The sequence below is a fragment of the Mirounga leonina genome, unplaced genomic scaffold (assembly GCF_011800145.1).
Source record: "Mirounga leonina isolate KUSES-001 unplaced genomic scaffold, KU_Mleo_1.0 Mir_197, whole genome shotgun sequence".
Lineage (NCBI taxonomy): Eukaryota > Metazoa > Chordata > Mammalia > Carnivora > Phocidae > Mirounga > Mirounga leonina.
Genome location: NW_023270494.1, coordinates 7427107 through 7443422, shown reverse-complemented (window position 1 = coordinate 7443422; position 16316 = coordinate 7427107). Strand labels below are relative to the sequence as shown.

At 58.7% G+C, this 16316-nt stretch overlaps 1 protein-coding gene across 1 annotated transcript in view; it reads right to left on the bottom strand.

Annotated features, from left to right (window-relative positions):
- Positions 1–16316, bottom strand: part of SDK2 (sidekick cell adhesion molecule 2) — a 131967-nt gene that overhangs the window by 21778 nt on the left and 93873 nt on the right. Inside the window, exons 31-38 of the mRNA XM_035026354.1 lie at positions 15322–15425; positions 14771–14841; positions 12939–13074; positions 11415–11471; positions 10051–10152; positions 9782–9897; positions 4401–4587; positions 2009–2146 (exon numbers count right to left, since the gene is read on the bottom strand). Of these exons, the coding sequence (XP_034882245.1) occupies positions 2009–2146; positions 4401–4587; positions 9782–9897; positions 10051–10152; positions 11415–11471; positions 12939–13074; positions 14771–14841; positions 15322–15425 (911 nt within the window). The remainder of the gene's footprint in view (positions 1–2008; positions 2147–4400; positions 4588–9781; positions 9898–10050; positions 10153–11414; positions 11472–12938; positions 13075–14770; positions 14842–15321; positions 15426–16316) is intronic.

Here is a 16316-nt window from a genome sequence, read left to right as displayed (position 1 = left end):
TGTATTCTGCCCCCCGAATTCCACAGAACTGGAATCCCAAGGATCACCTTCTTCTACAGAAGCCCTGAGTCCGGAGTTGGAGGGGAGACACCTGCAGCCAGTCCCTACAGCTGAGGACAGCCTCGGGTCCGTCAGCAAGGGCTGGGGGCTCACAGCGGGCCCTCCATCAACTGCACCCCAAATCACAGCAACTAGAGGGGAGGCTGGGATGGTTTTCAGGAGGTCGAGGTTTGTGCTCCATGCTTCATGGCTCAAATCCTCCCGACCACCAGCCTCCCCAGGGGTCGGGACTGGGGGTGATCTCCCTTGTCCTCCAAGCACGGTGGTGGCCCCTAGGAGCTGGGCTTTGCAGGTCACAGCCCAGTGCGGGCCCTCCCCTGCCGTAGCTTTGGTTTGTTGTTCTACTGAATGAGGGTATGGATAGCATCACGGACAGGATGTTATGAGGCTAAATAAAAGAGCACCTGGCACCTGGCATCTGCCCAGACTATCTTACGAATAAATAAGTACCCAACGACAGAGCGATGGCTGCTCGAGGGGTCCTTCTGAAGGAAGGAAGTCACCGCGGGGCACCCAGAACAGCAGCGCTGGGTACCTGTTCCTTGACATTTCTGAGCAAATCCCTCATCAGTCTGGGCCGTGGTTTTCCCAGCAGGAAAGGGGCGGGGGTCATCACTGGGTTCTTGTGAGGCCTGTTTGCTGCTGACTTGAACCCTGGGCTGAGGCATGGCACAGTGACACCCAGGGCCTGACGGTCTCATCAGGGGCCATCGCAGAGTGGATGGGACTAGGCGAGCGCATGAAGTTAGTTAGGCGGCCAGACCGTGCCGGACCAAGGAACGGGAAGGCCAGGTGCTCACACCTCTCAAGGGCTGGGAGCCCCCTGGGTAGGTCAGGCAGAGGCCACTGTGAGGAGAGCCTGTCCTGTCCGCCTGCATCTTGTGCCCGTGACCTCTGCCCTCTCCTTCCTGTCCGAGGGAGAGACGGCCCCTTTCCCGGGGCCTGCACCTGACCACATCTCCTGGCCCGCCCCCCCGCCAGAGGCCCAGAACACAGTGCCGCTTTGCAGAATGAACTAGCTGCTGGTAGGCAGGTGACGGTGGGAAGACTGAGGGCCATTGTTCCCTCGGCTGGCCCGGGACTGCTGGCCCCTGTGGCTCTCCCAGGGCTCCGCCCCTCGTTCTGGCCAGGCTCTGTAGTCAGGGAAAGGTGAGAGTGAGGAGGTGACCTCAGGCCATCAGGCCACCACCTGTGAGCCAGCCACACCCCCCGAGTCCTCGCTGGGCTCTGAAACTGGACCCAGGCAGCCAGAAGCCCCTCTAAGTCGATGGCCGTGCTTTCTGGGCTCGCCCTGGGCTCGCTCACGTCAGCGTGGGGCCGGAGCGCTGGCAAGCGTCTAACATCCACGGTCAGGGTTAGCACAGCCTGGCCTGGGCGCCTGGGAGTGGGGAAGGGTCCCCCCGGGGGCCTGGAGGAAGGGGTGGGGCAGGGGCCACTGGGGGCTCTAAGGACAGATAGACGAATGGGGCTCCCGTTGAGAGGAAGGTGACTTGCACATCGGGGTTCTTGATTGGAGGTTCACAAGGGAACAGGGGTGCAGTGACTCCCCCAAACTTGTGCTTTCTGGGGAGAGGCTCAAACAAGTTCCTGACCCCACGAGAGGCAAAGACCTATCCAGAATAAGGCTGACACCCTAAATTTTGGGGGGCAGGCACGGGAGGGGCCATCGGGGCTCCCCCATCTTCCTGGGCCTGACAGCAGCCTGGCCACCAGGCGGCGCCATAACTCCTGCAGGCTCCCTTCCTTTCCTCCTCACTTCGGCCGGATTCGGGAGACCTAGGGTGCTGCTCAGCTTTGCCCCCCGCTCGCTGGTGGGGAAATGCTCCTTTCTCGTCTGGCCCCCGTGTCTCCCTTTACGAGCCAGGGAGACGCTCACTGCATCTGACTCTGTGCAGTGACCCCGGCGAGAGAAAGGCCTTGGGAGCCGGGCTAGGAGGGCCCCACTCACCGTCCACTGGGGTGCAGGGCTCGTACACCAGCCGGTAACCTTCCAGGACACCGTTGGGGAACTGCGGGGCCTCCCAGGACACGTTCACCGAGGTTGTGGTCAGCTCACTGAACTTGACTGAGCCGGGAGCACTGGGGGCTGCAGGGAGACAGCAAAGGGTTTGTTTTGTTCTCACATGGACATTCAAAGCCCTGCTCGGCTTCCAGAAACCAGCAGGGGTGGTTGGGTCTGGGCCCCAGGGAAGAGAGCGAGGACAGGGGGTCGTCAGAGGTCATCCGTGCCCCTCCCCTCCCCCACTGACACTGCTAGCCTCTCTTTCCAATACCAGAGTCCAAGAACGAGGAGGAAAGAGAACGGCCTTTTCCCTAAAGTTAGGAAACTCAGTTTCTTCCTGCTAAGTGGTCCTGAACCTCCAGGGTCGCTGTGGGGCCAGGCGAGGTCCTAGCTTTGTAGGGCTTGTCTTTGGCCTTCCCTGGTGGAGAAGGCAGGGCCGCCTGGGCCTCAGAGCATGAGGCGGGTGGTGAACAAGAAGATGACGGAACTGCAGCCGTGTGGCCTTTCTCCGGTCCCTGGGGCTCCAGGGCTTGTCACGGAGAGACCACGCTTGTCAGAAGCAGCCCATAATAGGGACGGTCAAACCATCTGGAAGAGATGCTTTCTTGGCCGAGAAGCCTGGAATGACCCTGAAAGCCTGGGGGCCGTGGGGGACTCGGATGGGGAGGACAGAGAGGAAGGGAAGGAAGTGCAGAGCTGGCTTCAGGCGGGATGACCACGCTATTATTATTGTCCGGTGCCGCCCCCCGCACTGAGCCGAAGCTAATCTGGACCCTGCTTCCGCTCCAGCTCTGGGAGGCAGCCCCAGCCCGCAGTCTTTGAAGGAGGGAGGCGAGCTCCAGGGGCCTTTCCTGCCTCCCCTAAGCAAGAGGGACATGGGTCAGAACACTTTGTCCTGCTGCCGGAAGCTTCCAGGCTCCCAGGGGCTCACATCCGCCCCATGACACTGACGGAGAGTGGTCTGGACAAGCAGGCAGACAGATCAGACCCTCGGGAGCCAGTGGAGGAAAAGGGCTGCCCTAGAGCCATGGCTTGGCCCCAAAGAGAACAATGCTTAAGAACTGACTCCACGGTCCGGTCTTCTCTTTAAGAGAGAAGCTAATTTACAGGCTGGGAAGCAGCAGGCTGGGAAGGATGCTGGGGGGGTGGGGGTGCTCAGGACAAAAGGCTTGCATTTAATGCACCAGGAGGGAGCTCCATGACAGGCGAAGGAGTTGCCGTTCAGTGAAGATAGCCCAGGACCAGCTCACCTGCCCTGGCCTCCAACATCTGCTCCCCGACTGGCGGGCCGGGGGGTCCTGGGCAAGAAGCATCACTGCCCAGTCCACCCCTACTCACTGAAACGGGTGACACCTGCCCTGCCCATGCCAGGGCTTCTGGAAGGAGCTAGCGTATCACTGCCCGAAAAGTGTCTTCGGACTCTGTATATAGGCCCCGCTCTGCACGTGCGGGCAGCAGGGTTCTGACCATCACCATCCAGCCTTCTAACCGGCCTCCCTGCCTCCCTCCTCTGTTGGTCTGTCTCCCACACGGCCGTCAAGCAAGTTTTTAAAAACATAAGCCGGATCCTGTTGCCCAACTGCTTAAACCCACCAATGATCCCCCAGTGCTCTGAGAATCCATCCCAGACTTTCTTCCAAGGGTCCCTGACCCTCTTGGGCCATTTCCTCTCAAGCCACACGGCTGTTCCTTTAATCCCCTCCGGCCTCGAGGCCTTTGCACCTGCTGCTCCCTCTGCCCGGAACCTTTCCTCCAGAGCTTCCCACGCTGGTCTCTTCCCACTCAGGTCTCAGCTGTCAAACCTCAGAGGCCGCTGCAGGCAGATCTGTCCAAGGCCACGTGTCCACCCCTGCCCCCGTCCTTCTACTGCTCGCACTCACCGCCACCTGAGGCCGATTCACCTAGATATGTGTTTATGATCTGTCCCACTCCCTAGGGTGGGGACCTTGACTGTTGTGTTCCCAGCATCTAGCACAGTGCGGGTCCCTAGAAGATGCTCAGTAAATACTTGTAGAAGGAACAAAGCCGGCACCGTATAAGAAAGCTGGGTAGGAACAAGGTATGGGCAGACCTGGGCTGGCGGGCTACAAGATGTGGGGAGGGCTGGGGACATCTGGGGGCTCCCTCCAAGGCTCTCTGGGGACAGCCTCTGTCTTCCGAGCCCTCTCATGTAGGCCCCTCTTTTTGGGCTGTGCTCCCCACCTCTGGAGGCCGTCTCGTGGGGCCTGGGTGTCCAGCCCAGACATCTCAGCCGATAAGACAGCTACTCCCACCACACCCCCCGCCCCAGGAGCACAGGGGCCCCCCACCGCCCTCCCCTCCTGCCTCTCTCCCCCACCTGCTTGCTGGGTCTGGCCCCGGGTCGGGGGGCTCCGAGGCCCATCCCCCGCGGCGTTGAAGGCAGCCACGCTGACCATGTAGGTGGTATAGCCCGTCAGGTTCTTGAGCTTCACGCCGTTCTCCGCCAGGAAGAGCGTCTTCACCCGCTCCGTGAGGTTGCGCCGCTGGGCTTCCCAGAAATAGATCTGTGGGCACAGCCAGTTGTGGGAGCGAGGGGGACACACACTTGACTCTCCTCCTGCCCCCGCCAGTCCCAGGGTCGCAGAGGCACCTTCGCTCATACCGTCCACACCCCCCACAGTGGGCGTGAGTCACGCAAGGAACAGAAGTATTTAAGAGCTGTTTTAGAAACCCTTCCAGAGCCTTCCTTTTCACAGCGAGTACTTCAGTCTCTGCCAGACTAAACCCCAGGAGAGCACAGACCCCACGTAGCTGTCTGCCATGGGCCTGGAGGGTTTAGCACAGCACGGGCCCATCGGCCCTCGGAATACGGTTAGCGGAGGAAGAAGCCAATTCTGCTCCTCCGGACCCTGAGCCGGGGAGGGAGGTGCAGGGTGGGTAGACTCCTCCCCAACCAAGAGGAGAGTGCAAGGACCAGCTCATGGCATCACCTGGGAGCTGGTTAGGGATGGGGAATGTCAGGCCCACCCGGCACCTGCTGCGAAGCGCCTGCCGGTTAAGGCCCCTGGTGATTCACCTGCCCGGGAATTCACCTGCAGGCCAGCCTGGGGCTGAACCCCAGCGCGCCATTCACGAGCACGGTGACTTCACCAGGTGACACCCCTGAGCCATGGATTTGTCGGCTGACTAGTGGGGCTTAAGACACCCCACTTTCCAGGACCAAGGTGAGGAGGAGCTAGGTGGTAAGGAGCGAAGAAGGTTTTAGTCCACCTGCTGCGCTCCACATGGTTCTGATTACTTAGTGCTCAGGGGCAGCGAAGCTCAGATTCCTCACTGGTGTCCGGAACTTTGGGAAACCCGCGGGGAAGCTGCGAGCCGCAAGCCCCCGGGGACGAGCAGCGAGTATTCGGCGCCACCTGCTGGCCAAGGAGGAGGTTTCTGCGCGCGAAGGCCGTCCATTTCTCAATTTAGCTTCCTCTGCTAAATACAAGGGTCCCCACCTGGCACTCAGGACATCTTGTCACCCAGAAATCCTTGCTTTCATCTAACCCCGCCCACTTTGAAAAACATTCTTCTGATACGAGTAGATATCAGAGAGAAAGCTGATAAGGTTGTTCATTAAGTACTGTTCACAGGGATGGGCACACAACAGTGGACAAAGCTCCTGCTGAATTTGGGGCATGGGGGGAAAGGCCAAGGTGAACGTCCGAGATCTGGGTGTCATCAGCACACAGATGGCACTTTTTGAGTGCACATGGAGACAATGAATGTAGAAAGTCGCAAGGGGACCTGGGGGCTTCGATGTTCAGGGGTTGGGGAGAGGCTGGGACAGCTAGCATGGGAAGCGGAGAGAAGAAAGCATTTCTCGGAGGAGGGACAGGTCTGCCAGGTCAAACTGGGGTGCTGAGCCAGGTAGGGTGAGGCTTGCCTCTGACTTCCACTGAACTTAGTAATCACTGGGGCCTGGACAGGAAGGGCTTTCGTCGGGGGTGAGAAGCTACTTGGAGCTGGTTGAAGAGATCCTGGGAGGACAGGGATTGGAGGTGGCGGGCCCAGAAGATTGTTTGGAGGATTTCTGCCATAAAGGGACCAACCAGAGACACGGCTGCCAGCCCAAGGGGCACGCGGCCGTCATGGTGCACACCAACAGGTAGCCAGGTGTCTACTAGGAAGTGCACTCCGCAGAGGGCTGCCGTCCTGGTGGGTCGGGCTCCCTGGCATCTCAAGCACCTAGAATCGTGCCTGGCACACTGCTGGGGCTCCACAGAGGCTTGCTAATGAATAAGCACCTCATGCAGGCTGGAGCTGGTGGAGGATTCCAATCCCCTGCCCTTCGGGCTTCATCGGATCCAACAGGCCAATTTCAGCCTCAGTTAAATCAGGTCCACAGCCACACGCCGCAGCCGACTGGGAATTCACACTTTCAATTTTCACCGTGCTACACCACCCTGGTCCACTTCCCCTGCGCGCATCTCCTGCATCCGGGTCTCATCCACTCCTCCCCCACTGCCCCTCCCCTCCTCACTCCTAGCTGAGGCTCCTTCACCGAGAAGCAATCAGATGAGATTTTCTCCACAATCTCCGGGCGTCTCCTATACCTCCCCGGGTCCCTGTGTCCACTCCTCTGCCTGCCTCCTCCACCACGTCTGCACTGTCGGCTCCTCCATAAGACTATGTTACATTCGAGCACGAAATCCCAGCCCCTCTCACCTCCTCCAGGACCTCATCCCCCACCCCCCCACAGCTTCCGCTCTTCCTAGAATCACATTTCTCCTCTTCCTGGGATCATTATCAGCACATCCACTAGCTGTCATTTCTTCTGTCTTAAAACTCCCTCTGTTGACTGTTTCTAATTCCTGTTTTTCTTTTCCCTTTAAAGCAACACTCCTTAAAAGGGGTATCTGTACTCGCTGCCTCCCCTCATTCTTTCTTGAATCCCTCCAAGCAGGCATCCCCGGCCCCCAACCCTTGTCAGAGTCACCTGTAAACTTGAGCTAGCTAATGCAATAATTTGGGGCTCAGCAAGCTTTCTGTAAAGGGCCAGGTAATAAATATCTCGGGTTTTGCAGGCCACACATCTCTGTGGTAACTCAAAAGCAGCCTCGGGCAATTTATAAACAAATGAATGTGGCTGTGTTCCAATAAAACTTTATTTACAAAGACAAGTGGGGGGCCAGATTGAGCCCTTGGGCTGTAGTCTGACAATTCCTGCACAGTTGCTTCCTAAATTTCATCTTACTTGAGCTCTCAGTAGTATTTGGTACATCAGAGTCCTCCTTCCTCCAGGAGCACATTCTTAATGTAGGTTCTGGGACTTCAGTCTCCCCCCTTTTTTTTTGGTCCTAGGTCTCAGTTTTCAGTCTTCTTGTGATTTCTGTCTATACGTGTCTAATCTCTGGTCTTTCATCTATATACTGAGGACTCACAATTCACATCTCCAGCTTAGACCCTCTCTTGAACTCCAGACATGTAAACCCAGCTACATTTGGTGTCTCCCCTTGGGGGTCCAACAGACGTCTTGAGCTGACTCCAGCTCTCCCCCAACAAGCCTCCTCCTTCCACACTCTTTTGTCTTTTCCTGCTCTGTGTCTGGAAGCTCCGTCATCGAATTGCTTGTAAATCCTCTCTCACACTCCACATTCGATTCAGCAAATTCTACCAGCTCCACCATTCAAATGGAGCCAGAGAGCAAACACTTCTCCCTGCTGATATCGCCTGGCCTAAGCACCACCATGCCTCACCTAGTTGTTTCAGTCCCCTCCTTGTGGTTTTGTGCTTTCCCCATTTCAGATTGCTCTCAGCACAGCCCTTTAAAAACCCAAGTCACCTGTGGCCCTCCTTTGCCCCAAACCGTCCACAGCTGTCCTCTCATTCTGAGTGACAGCCAGTCCTTGAGAGCCCTGGGTGATATAGCCCAGGTCACTGCTTGGACCCATCTCCCATCATACTGCCCTCCACACACAGACGCACTGGCTCTTTGTTGAGCTTTGTAAACGCCAAGCACCCACCGACCCCAGGACCTTTGCTCTTCTTTCCCTCTTTCTGGAATGTTCTCCCAGAAGAACATGTGATTCTCACCCTGTTCTTCATTTTTGCTCAGGTGTCTGCTTCGCTTTAATCCTTTCCTAATGACCCTATTCCTTATTAAAATGCCAAACCTCGCCCTGGCTCGCTTTCTCTATGCCCTTCATCTGTGTCCTTTGCCACCCTCTGGAGGGGCTACTTGTTTTGTACATTACTGGTCTTCTTCCCCTAAAATTTAAGCTCAAGTTGCCTCTCTGTTCACAGCTTTATGTCCAAACTGAGAAACACCACTGGGCACAAAATAACAGCTCAATAAACACACACGTCCCTGAATGACTAGCTGCATGGGCGTGCCTGCCCGTGCACACGTCACAGCTCAGTCCGATCCAAATCAAGCTCACTGGAGCTGTGCTCACTGGCTGGTGACGTCTGCCCACCATTAATGTCCGTGCTAATTACCGTGCAGGTTAATGCACGTCTGGGATGCAGCCATCCCGTGTCCCCAGCTAAGAATGCCCACAGTCTCCACGTTTTCCAAGCACGCAGACACCAGCCCTGGGATACACGCGGTCCAGGCATCCGCACGTTTCCTGGGGCTGCACGTTTGCTGGACACTTCCACACCTTGACAGTCTGGTGGCTACCTAACTGTTGCAGGCTCCGCCCGGGCTCCTCCTCCTTCCCATGGGAGGCATATGCTAGGGGTGCAGTACTTAGCTCTTCCCAGCGGGCACTCCTGGGCAGGCTTGCGGGGTGTCATCCCTCTTTAAGCTCCCTTGGCAAGATGCCTTTCCTCCTCTCTCCTGCCTCCTTCACCCCAGGTGGAAAGAAACTCCTATGTGGGTTTCTGTCTTCAACTGGGGCCACCTCTGTTACCAAGCTATGTGACCCCGGCAAGCCCCTGGCTTTTGTGGGAACTCGGTTTCTGCCTGTGGAATGACGGGGCTGAGGCAGGTAAACTACGAGGCCCCGCGGGGGTCTCACACTCCCCACCCCGTCACTGCGCTGGGCTTCTCTCTGGAATAACAACCCCCCACAGCCAACGGCTCCGACCAAGGAGACACAGTATTACTGTTCTGTCTACCACCTCCTCTGGGGATTGTGTTCCGTGCCTCCCCCCTGCCCTGCACAGGGTGAGGGCTAGCAGACCTGGCGTCCGACGCTCTGCTATCTTTGTGATCTTGCCAGACCACCTAAACCGGGTCTCGGTTTCCTCATCTGTACAATGGGTGCAAACGTTTCTAATCTGCCCGCTTCACAGAGCATTCAAGAGCATGAAGGAGTTCTACAGGACTGTGAGAATACTGGAGATGAACTGAATTCTGTTCAAACATGTGAGATCCTCTAAGATCTGGAAATAATTTTAAACAGAGATGTCCACATCCTTAGCCAGGGGTCCTTTGCCGCTTGGCCAAATCAACGGTGTAATTAGAGTTGGCCAAATGACCACTTCGAGGGGTCTTTTGCTGGCACTGGGAGCTGGGGGACTGGGGTGGAGGGTTTTGCCTGAAGCAAGGCCTGAGCTTCTTGCATCTGAGCTCAGCCTGGCTAGGATGCTGCAGAGGACAGGTGTAGTTTTGTATCACTGCACAATATTCTGATGCATTGGGTGCAAGCAGCCGAGGGAGCAGGTGCAGACCTGCCGACCTCTCCCTCCTACCACCCAGGGGTCACTCCCACCCCCAAGCTGGCCCTTTGACCCCCGGACCCTCTTCTCTGCCAGAGCGCCCCATACCTTGTAGCCCTGGATGTCTCCGTTCTGGCTCTCCAGTGGTGGTGGCTCCCAGGTCACATCAAGCTGTGTGGCCGTGGCGCCATGGACAGCCACGTTACGGGGCGTTGCGGTGGGCACTGGAGGGCGTGAGAGGTCGTGAGCGAGGGGCACAAGTGGGCTTCAGGGAGGAGGGGGTGGGTTGGGATGGTGTGGGGTCCCCGAATCCCGTATGTCCTCTAGCTGGACTTCTGGGTGGGGAAGGCTGAGGCTGCAAGGGCGGGCAGGCTCACCTGCCTCCCCGACGAAGACTTCCTGGGGGGGGCTTGAGGGCCCCTCCCCCACGGCGTTGTACACGCTCATCCGTATCTCATACCGCCGGTGTTTGTTCAGATCTGGGGGAGGGGGGGCACAGAGAGGTCACTGGCCTGCAGGGGCAGAACCAGCATGGGGGGCGGAGGCTGTGATGATGCGCCCAGGATTCTAGTTCCTGCCAGAAGTTCAGGGAAGAAGAGGTAAGGAGTGGGGTGGCCAGGAATCGGGATGCCTGTGGTTGGCTTCCCGGCCAAGGGAGAGCATACTAGACACTTTGGAAACTGAAAGAGACACTATGCATATTTATGCAGGGACAGCTAGTGTGAACCAATACTGTCCTCCCGGGCACACGGGTCACGCACGGGTCACCCTGTCCCCACCATGGCAGATGCTTGAAGTTCCCAGCTGCCCAGGCCCCATCAACCAGCTCTTCACACAGGGGGCTCACCCCTCAGGGAAGGGGCTTATTGGATGTGAATTCTGGGCTAAGAAACGCTATGTTTTTGCCAAGTTTGGGGGTCCTGGGTGGAGATACCTGGACAGAAGCTGAGAGACAAAGGGCAGCTGCAGGAGAATGGGCCGCGAAACCTTGGATGGGAGTTGCCATCCCTGCTTGGTCGGGGGAGGCTAGAAGGTTCTCCCACCGTTCTCCCTGGGCACCCTGCCCTTCTCTCCTTCCTCGGGGGGAGTTCTGCCACTCAGCTGGAATGTGGATGGGGGAGTCACCCTCATTTAACCGGCCACACAGACCATGTGGGCCACTGGCCGATGAAGGAAGGAGAAGGACAACATGGTCTCACACTTTGCTTCTGCTTCGTACAGAGAATGGGGCCCCTTTGCCCTTCCGAGAATCACAGACTTTAGAAGGAGAGCGAGACTTGGGCCAGGCACCCATCAGGAACATTCCCAGGTCCCTGGGGGGACAGAGGGGGTCCTGCTCACTCTGGAGGTGGGGGTTGGCCTGGAATACAGAGCCATGCAGAAAAGTGCCTTCAACGGGACGAGGGGGGTGGCAGTGTCGTGGACGCCTGCCCTTCCAAGCAGCAGACCCAGAGCTCCTCCCACGGACCTCCTGTCATCCCCCCAGCCACCCCACAGAGCACAAGACCGGAGCTGCTCCCTCTTCCGTTCTGTACCCGATGGATGCACGCTTCCCTGGTCACCCTCTACATTTCTGTGTGTTTCCAGAAAATCACGTGTGCTTTGGGTGATCCCATTCTTCAAGTGGCCTGAGGCGGGCACGCCCCTCAGCCCGGACTCCGGTGTCCTCAGAGGCCCCACACTCCCCATCCCTGTGGAAGGCCTGGGCCCGACTCGGGAGCCGCCATGCAGGGAGACTTACTGTCCAGCTCGTACTGGGTGAGGCTGGGCCGGCTCAGGTTCCGCATGGAGTACATGGCTACGGGGCGGGAGGCCGAGGGGGCCAGAGGGAGACAGCAGACAGAGGAGGTTAGTACACACACACCCTGCTCCGCTGGGACCCCGAGGAGAGGGGTGGGACGGGGGAGGGGCCTGGCAGTGCACATGCAGACGGAAGGGGTGTCCGGGTGTCCGACGCTGAGTTAGGGGTCCCGGGCGGGAGTGAGAGAGGGTGCCCACGAGGCCGGGGGGACACAGGGCACCGCGAGCCCCCTGGAGCCCAGCACCCCTGAGGGCAGCTCTGGGGGACCCTCGGCCCCCAGTCGCTCCCTCGTCTGAGCTGGGACTTCGATAGAACCATCCTGAAACTGCGGGGTGTTAATTTTCCCCTCTTAAAAGAAACCCTTTTACTTCCAGGAAATAGGCCGGCATTATCCAGAGGCAGATAAAATCACAACCACAAGCACACGTCTGCCAAAAAATAAAAAAAAATAGTGCAAGCTGCTGGATCAGCTACATCCGAGTTGTTCTGTGAATATTCCCTTGCTCTGCGTTCACTCATTTTGTTGTCTGCTAGTATTCGTTAGAAGCCAAGGCACGAAAGCCTTAGGAGAATTACGGGACAACACTTTGCATGCTCTTCGTCTCCCACCCACCCGGGGACCCCAGGCCCCTGGGCTCCTCTCTCCTGCCCACTCCCCGCCCCTGCGTGAGCTGGTCACGGAGCCCACGGCCTCTCCCATCCTGGCCCTCAAGTCCAACCCGAGCTGCCGCCTTGGCCCCAGCCGCCAGCTTTCGGTGACCGCGGGAGCCTCTAACTGGAACCCCTGCCTCTGGTCCTCCCCCGCCAGCCATCGCCCTCCTGCCCCAAAGGGCAAGCACGTCATCCTCCTTGGCTGTGACTCTCCCTGGGATTTCCACCAGGCTCCTGGCTCTTTCCTTCCCGCCACCACAGGCAGGCCAGATTCCGAGGACCCTGGGACAGAACAGTGACCTCCAGCCAGCAGGTTATTGGGGTGAGCAGGCTTGACTCTTGGCCCTTTCCACCTCAGGCCCTTTGCTGGGCTTTCCCCTTAGCTTTGAATGGGTTGACTTGGGATCATCCATCAGGGTCATGGCCAAGGCCATCTTCAGGGAGGCCTTCCCTGACACTGACTCCCCTGGAAAAGGCCCCCAAGGCCGTCATGCCAACTGTCTTAGACATTTATTGTTAGTTTACTTCTTGAGTGCAGGCTCCTCCTTGAGCCCACAAGCTCTGAGAGGGCAGGGGCCGTCTGTCTTGTTCACTGGTGTGCCCCAGTGTCCGAGGGCATGCAGAAGGTGCTCAATAAACACCCAGTGACTGAATGGGATGGGGGTGGCGGGGAGGGGTGCACTCGGGAGAGGTGCACTCAGGACAGGGCGGCGGGTTTCAGGTCAGGGTGCCTCCAGGAAGCTGAGAGCTCCCAGGCAGGGAGGGGAGTGTCCCCGGCCCCACTGTCCCCTGACCCCTGTGGATGCCACTCACAGGTAAGCTCAGCCCACTTGGCCCCCGGGTTGTTGATGCCACGCAGTGTGAAGCCCCTCAGCCCCTCGTAGAGCAGCTCCCGGTACCGGATCCGGAAGCCCAGGAGGATGCCGTTGATCTTGTCCTCTGCTGGGGGCTGCAGGGAAGGGAGTGGAGAATGGGGAGGGGCAGGAAACCCCGAGGCTCACCTGCTTCCACTCCGCCCCTCTCCCTTCCTCCCTCCCCATCCTGCCTCCTGTGACCATAGGGCAGAGCCTGAGCATCCACCAGGGAAAGAAATCAAAATGACACTGAGCATTTTTAACTTAAGAAGCACATCCAGTGAGGTTATTTCAGCTCTGCAACATTCTCTGTGGGGCAGGGAAGGACTGGAATCTCCATGCCATTCCCATTCCCAGAGCAGGAAGGTGAGGCTCAGAGAGTGTAAGGCATATGCCCAAGGGCACACAGCACCATTGGGCTCTCCTCCTAGACCATTCCTTGCCCAGGGATACCTTCACACAGCACCAGCCTCCCTGGGCCTGGTGATCCCGCCACCTCCCACCTGACCAGCGTCTCCTGGGGCTCCTGCGAGGCCGTTCCCTATCCCTGAATGCACTGCCCCTGCTCTGCCTTTTACTACTTCTTCGCTTTCTGCTCCCATCCACAGCCCAGTGGGAGAACAGGCTTTAGGGGAAGGTGAAAACTACTTTTTAGGCTACCTCTTTTTAAAATCCCGCTGAAGTGCTTCACCCTTTTATTAGATCCTTCACTGTCTCCCTGGCTACTGACACCTGCCTGCCCCTTCGCCAGGACGGCCCGGGGCTCTGCCGGCCTGGTCCTGGCTTCGGGCTGCACAAGGTCACTTTCACTCCAGGGAGGGTCCTGTTGCAGTGCGGCCTCGGGTTGGGGAGGGGCTGCGGGGCCCCTTCCTGTTTCCTCTTAAGGGTCTCCCGTTGGGGACGCTGTGGTGGACAAATGCCCGCCCCTCTGATGCCAAAAAGCGAGACAAGGGTTTGCTGCTTTGGGGCCCGTGTGGGTGACCTGCCGAGTCCAGAGGCTGGACTTGAGAGCGTACAGGAGGGTCCCGCAGGCAGAGACCGGCAGCCTGGTCTCAGATGCGTCTGGTGGTCTTCCTCAGACCATGGCAGGACAACAGTGCCCACCAAGGGACACTTGGGGAGCTCAGTCAGTTAAGCATCTGCCTTTGGCTTAGGGTCAGGATCCCAGGGTCCTGGGATCAAGCCCCACATCGGGCTCCCTGCTCAGCAGGGAGCCTGCTTCTCCCTCTCCCTCTGCCCCTCTCCCCTGCCTGTGCTGGCTCTCTCTCTCAAGTAAATAAAGAAATAAAATCTTAAAAAAAAAAAGTGCCCACCAGAGAGCAGGCAATGAGGGGAGGGGGTGGGGTGTACAGAGGAAGGGGGTTCTCTGTCCCCGGACGATGGGTTCCCACTTGGGGTTCCGGCCAGGTATGTACACCTGTGTTTGGTTTGATCAGGAATCCCTTCACTGATGGTGGGCCAGGATTCAGGGGGACTCAGGGGGCCCTGAAAGCCCCACGCACTTTTCTGTCCCAGGATTGGCAGCTCGGAGGGCACTAAGCCTGACCCTGCCACTTACTAGCTGTGTAACCAGGCCTGTTCATGTCACTTCCCTGAGGACTGGGTTCTCGTCTGCAGGAGGGGATTGGAACAGCGCCTGCCCGAGGGGATTATCTGGAGAGCAGAGTGAGGGCATGTGTGTATGATGTTCCAGCCTTGCTGGGGGCTGTTGCCTTTCTGGTCCCTGCACAGGGTGTGTCTAAGTCCTCCTGGGACATAGGCCCCTCCCCGCTGCTGGCTGCTGGCCCGTACCTGCCATCGAATCAGCACGGAGGTGGTGGTGTGGGGTGTCACCGACACAATGGTGGGTGCTTCGTCGGGTGCTGGGGAGAGAGACAGACAGGTGAGCTCTGGGGACTGGGCCTTAGGCCCCCTGGCAGGCCACAGGGAGCAGATTCTTCTGCAAGTGTGGAGGGAGGGGGCCCGGAGCCCTGACCCCAGTCTGCACCCAAGAGCCCAGAGCCCCCCTCCTCTTTGTCCCTGAAGCCACAGGTTTTTGATGTTGCTGCTGCTGAGGCCCCCCCACACGCCCTTTCACTGGTTTTCTGGGGTTCGCCATGAGCTTGGGGACAGCAGAGAAGGAACACACTGGGATGCCGGGCTTGGCATCGGTGCCCGGATCATGGCAAAGGCCCCTCTGGCCCAAACCTCCTTGGGACTCTGCCCAGGGAGCCAGACACAGGGCCCGGCGGGCCCTCCGCCCCTCCCACCTTTGGGGGCCCCTCCCCTCCGAAGAGAACGCCCAGTGCCCAGGAAGCGCCAGTGGGCCAAGAGAAAGATCCGAGTCGGAGGGCAGCACTGACCGGCCTGCAGAGTGGTCAGTGGCTCTGACTCCTCGCTGAACTCGCTGTCCCCAATGTCATTGGTCGCCTTCACGCGGAACTTGTAGGACGTGAAGGGCTTGAGCCTATGGGCACGATCGGGTTCAATGAGCAGGGGTATCCCCTAATGCCACACCCCACCACCTCTGCCTGGGAAAGGTGGGGGCAGAGCGTGCTGACCCGTTACACAGATGGGAACACCAAGGCTCAACAAGGTATGTTCCAGAGGGCACACGGGGCCCAGGCCCTCTGGGTCCTGATGCCTGTCTGGGTGTGGCCCCACCTTCAGCCCCCAGGTGGCCCTGTCTACAGGTCTCCCGCCTCACAGGGGCGAGCTGCTATGAGAGCACGGATAACTCTCCCTCTGAGCAAACGCCTCCCCCCAGAAATGCCACCCCTTTCTAGAATTTAGTAAACTTAGGAAGGGTCCCGGTTCTCAAGAGTCAACCACCACTTCACCTCTATAAGCCTTGTTCCTCTCCAGGCAAACGTCTTCCCTTTTGATTTGTTGGGGGTGGGGGGTGAGGAGGAAAGTATTACTCAAAACTCTCGGTCACGTCAACCGGAATATAAAAAAAGATGACCCTCTAGGAATTAAACTGAAGCCAGAATTTCGGAGCAAGCTCCGCTCCCCTGTTCCAGACGGAGAGGGAGATGCCGTCTGGCTGGGAGGGACTGCTAGTGAGGAAGGGCAAGCGCCTCGCTGCGGGGGCCTCCAGGCTCCAGAAATAGATAATCAAGAGGCAGCCCTCACAGGGCTCCGGAGAGCAGGGAGGGAGGTTAGGACAGAGCCGGAGGCGGGGGTCCGGGGGTGGGCAGGCTCCAGGAGCGTGCTCCAGAGCTCCCCGCGCCCCCCGGCCCCGGCCCCCCAAACCGGGAGCCCCACTGGTGCTGCCTGGGCTGGCAGGGCTGGGGCGGAGCTGCTGGCGGCCCGGGCCTCACCTGTCCACCACCCGGGCCTCACCTGTCCACCACCC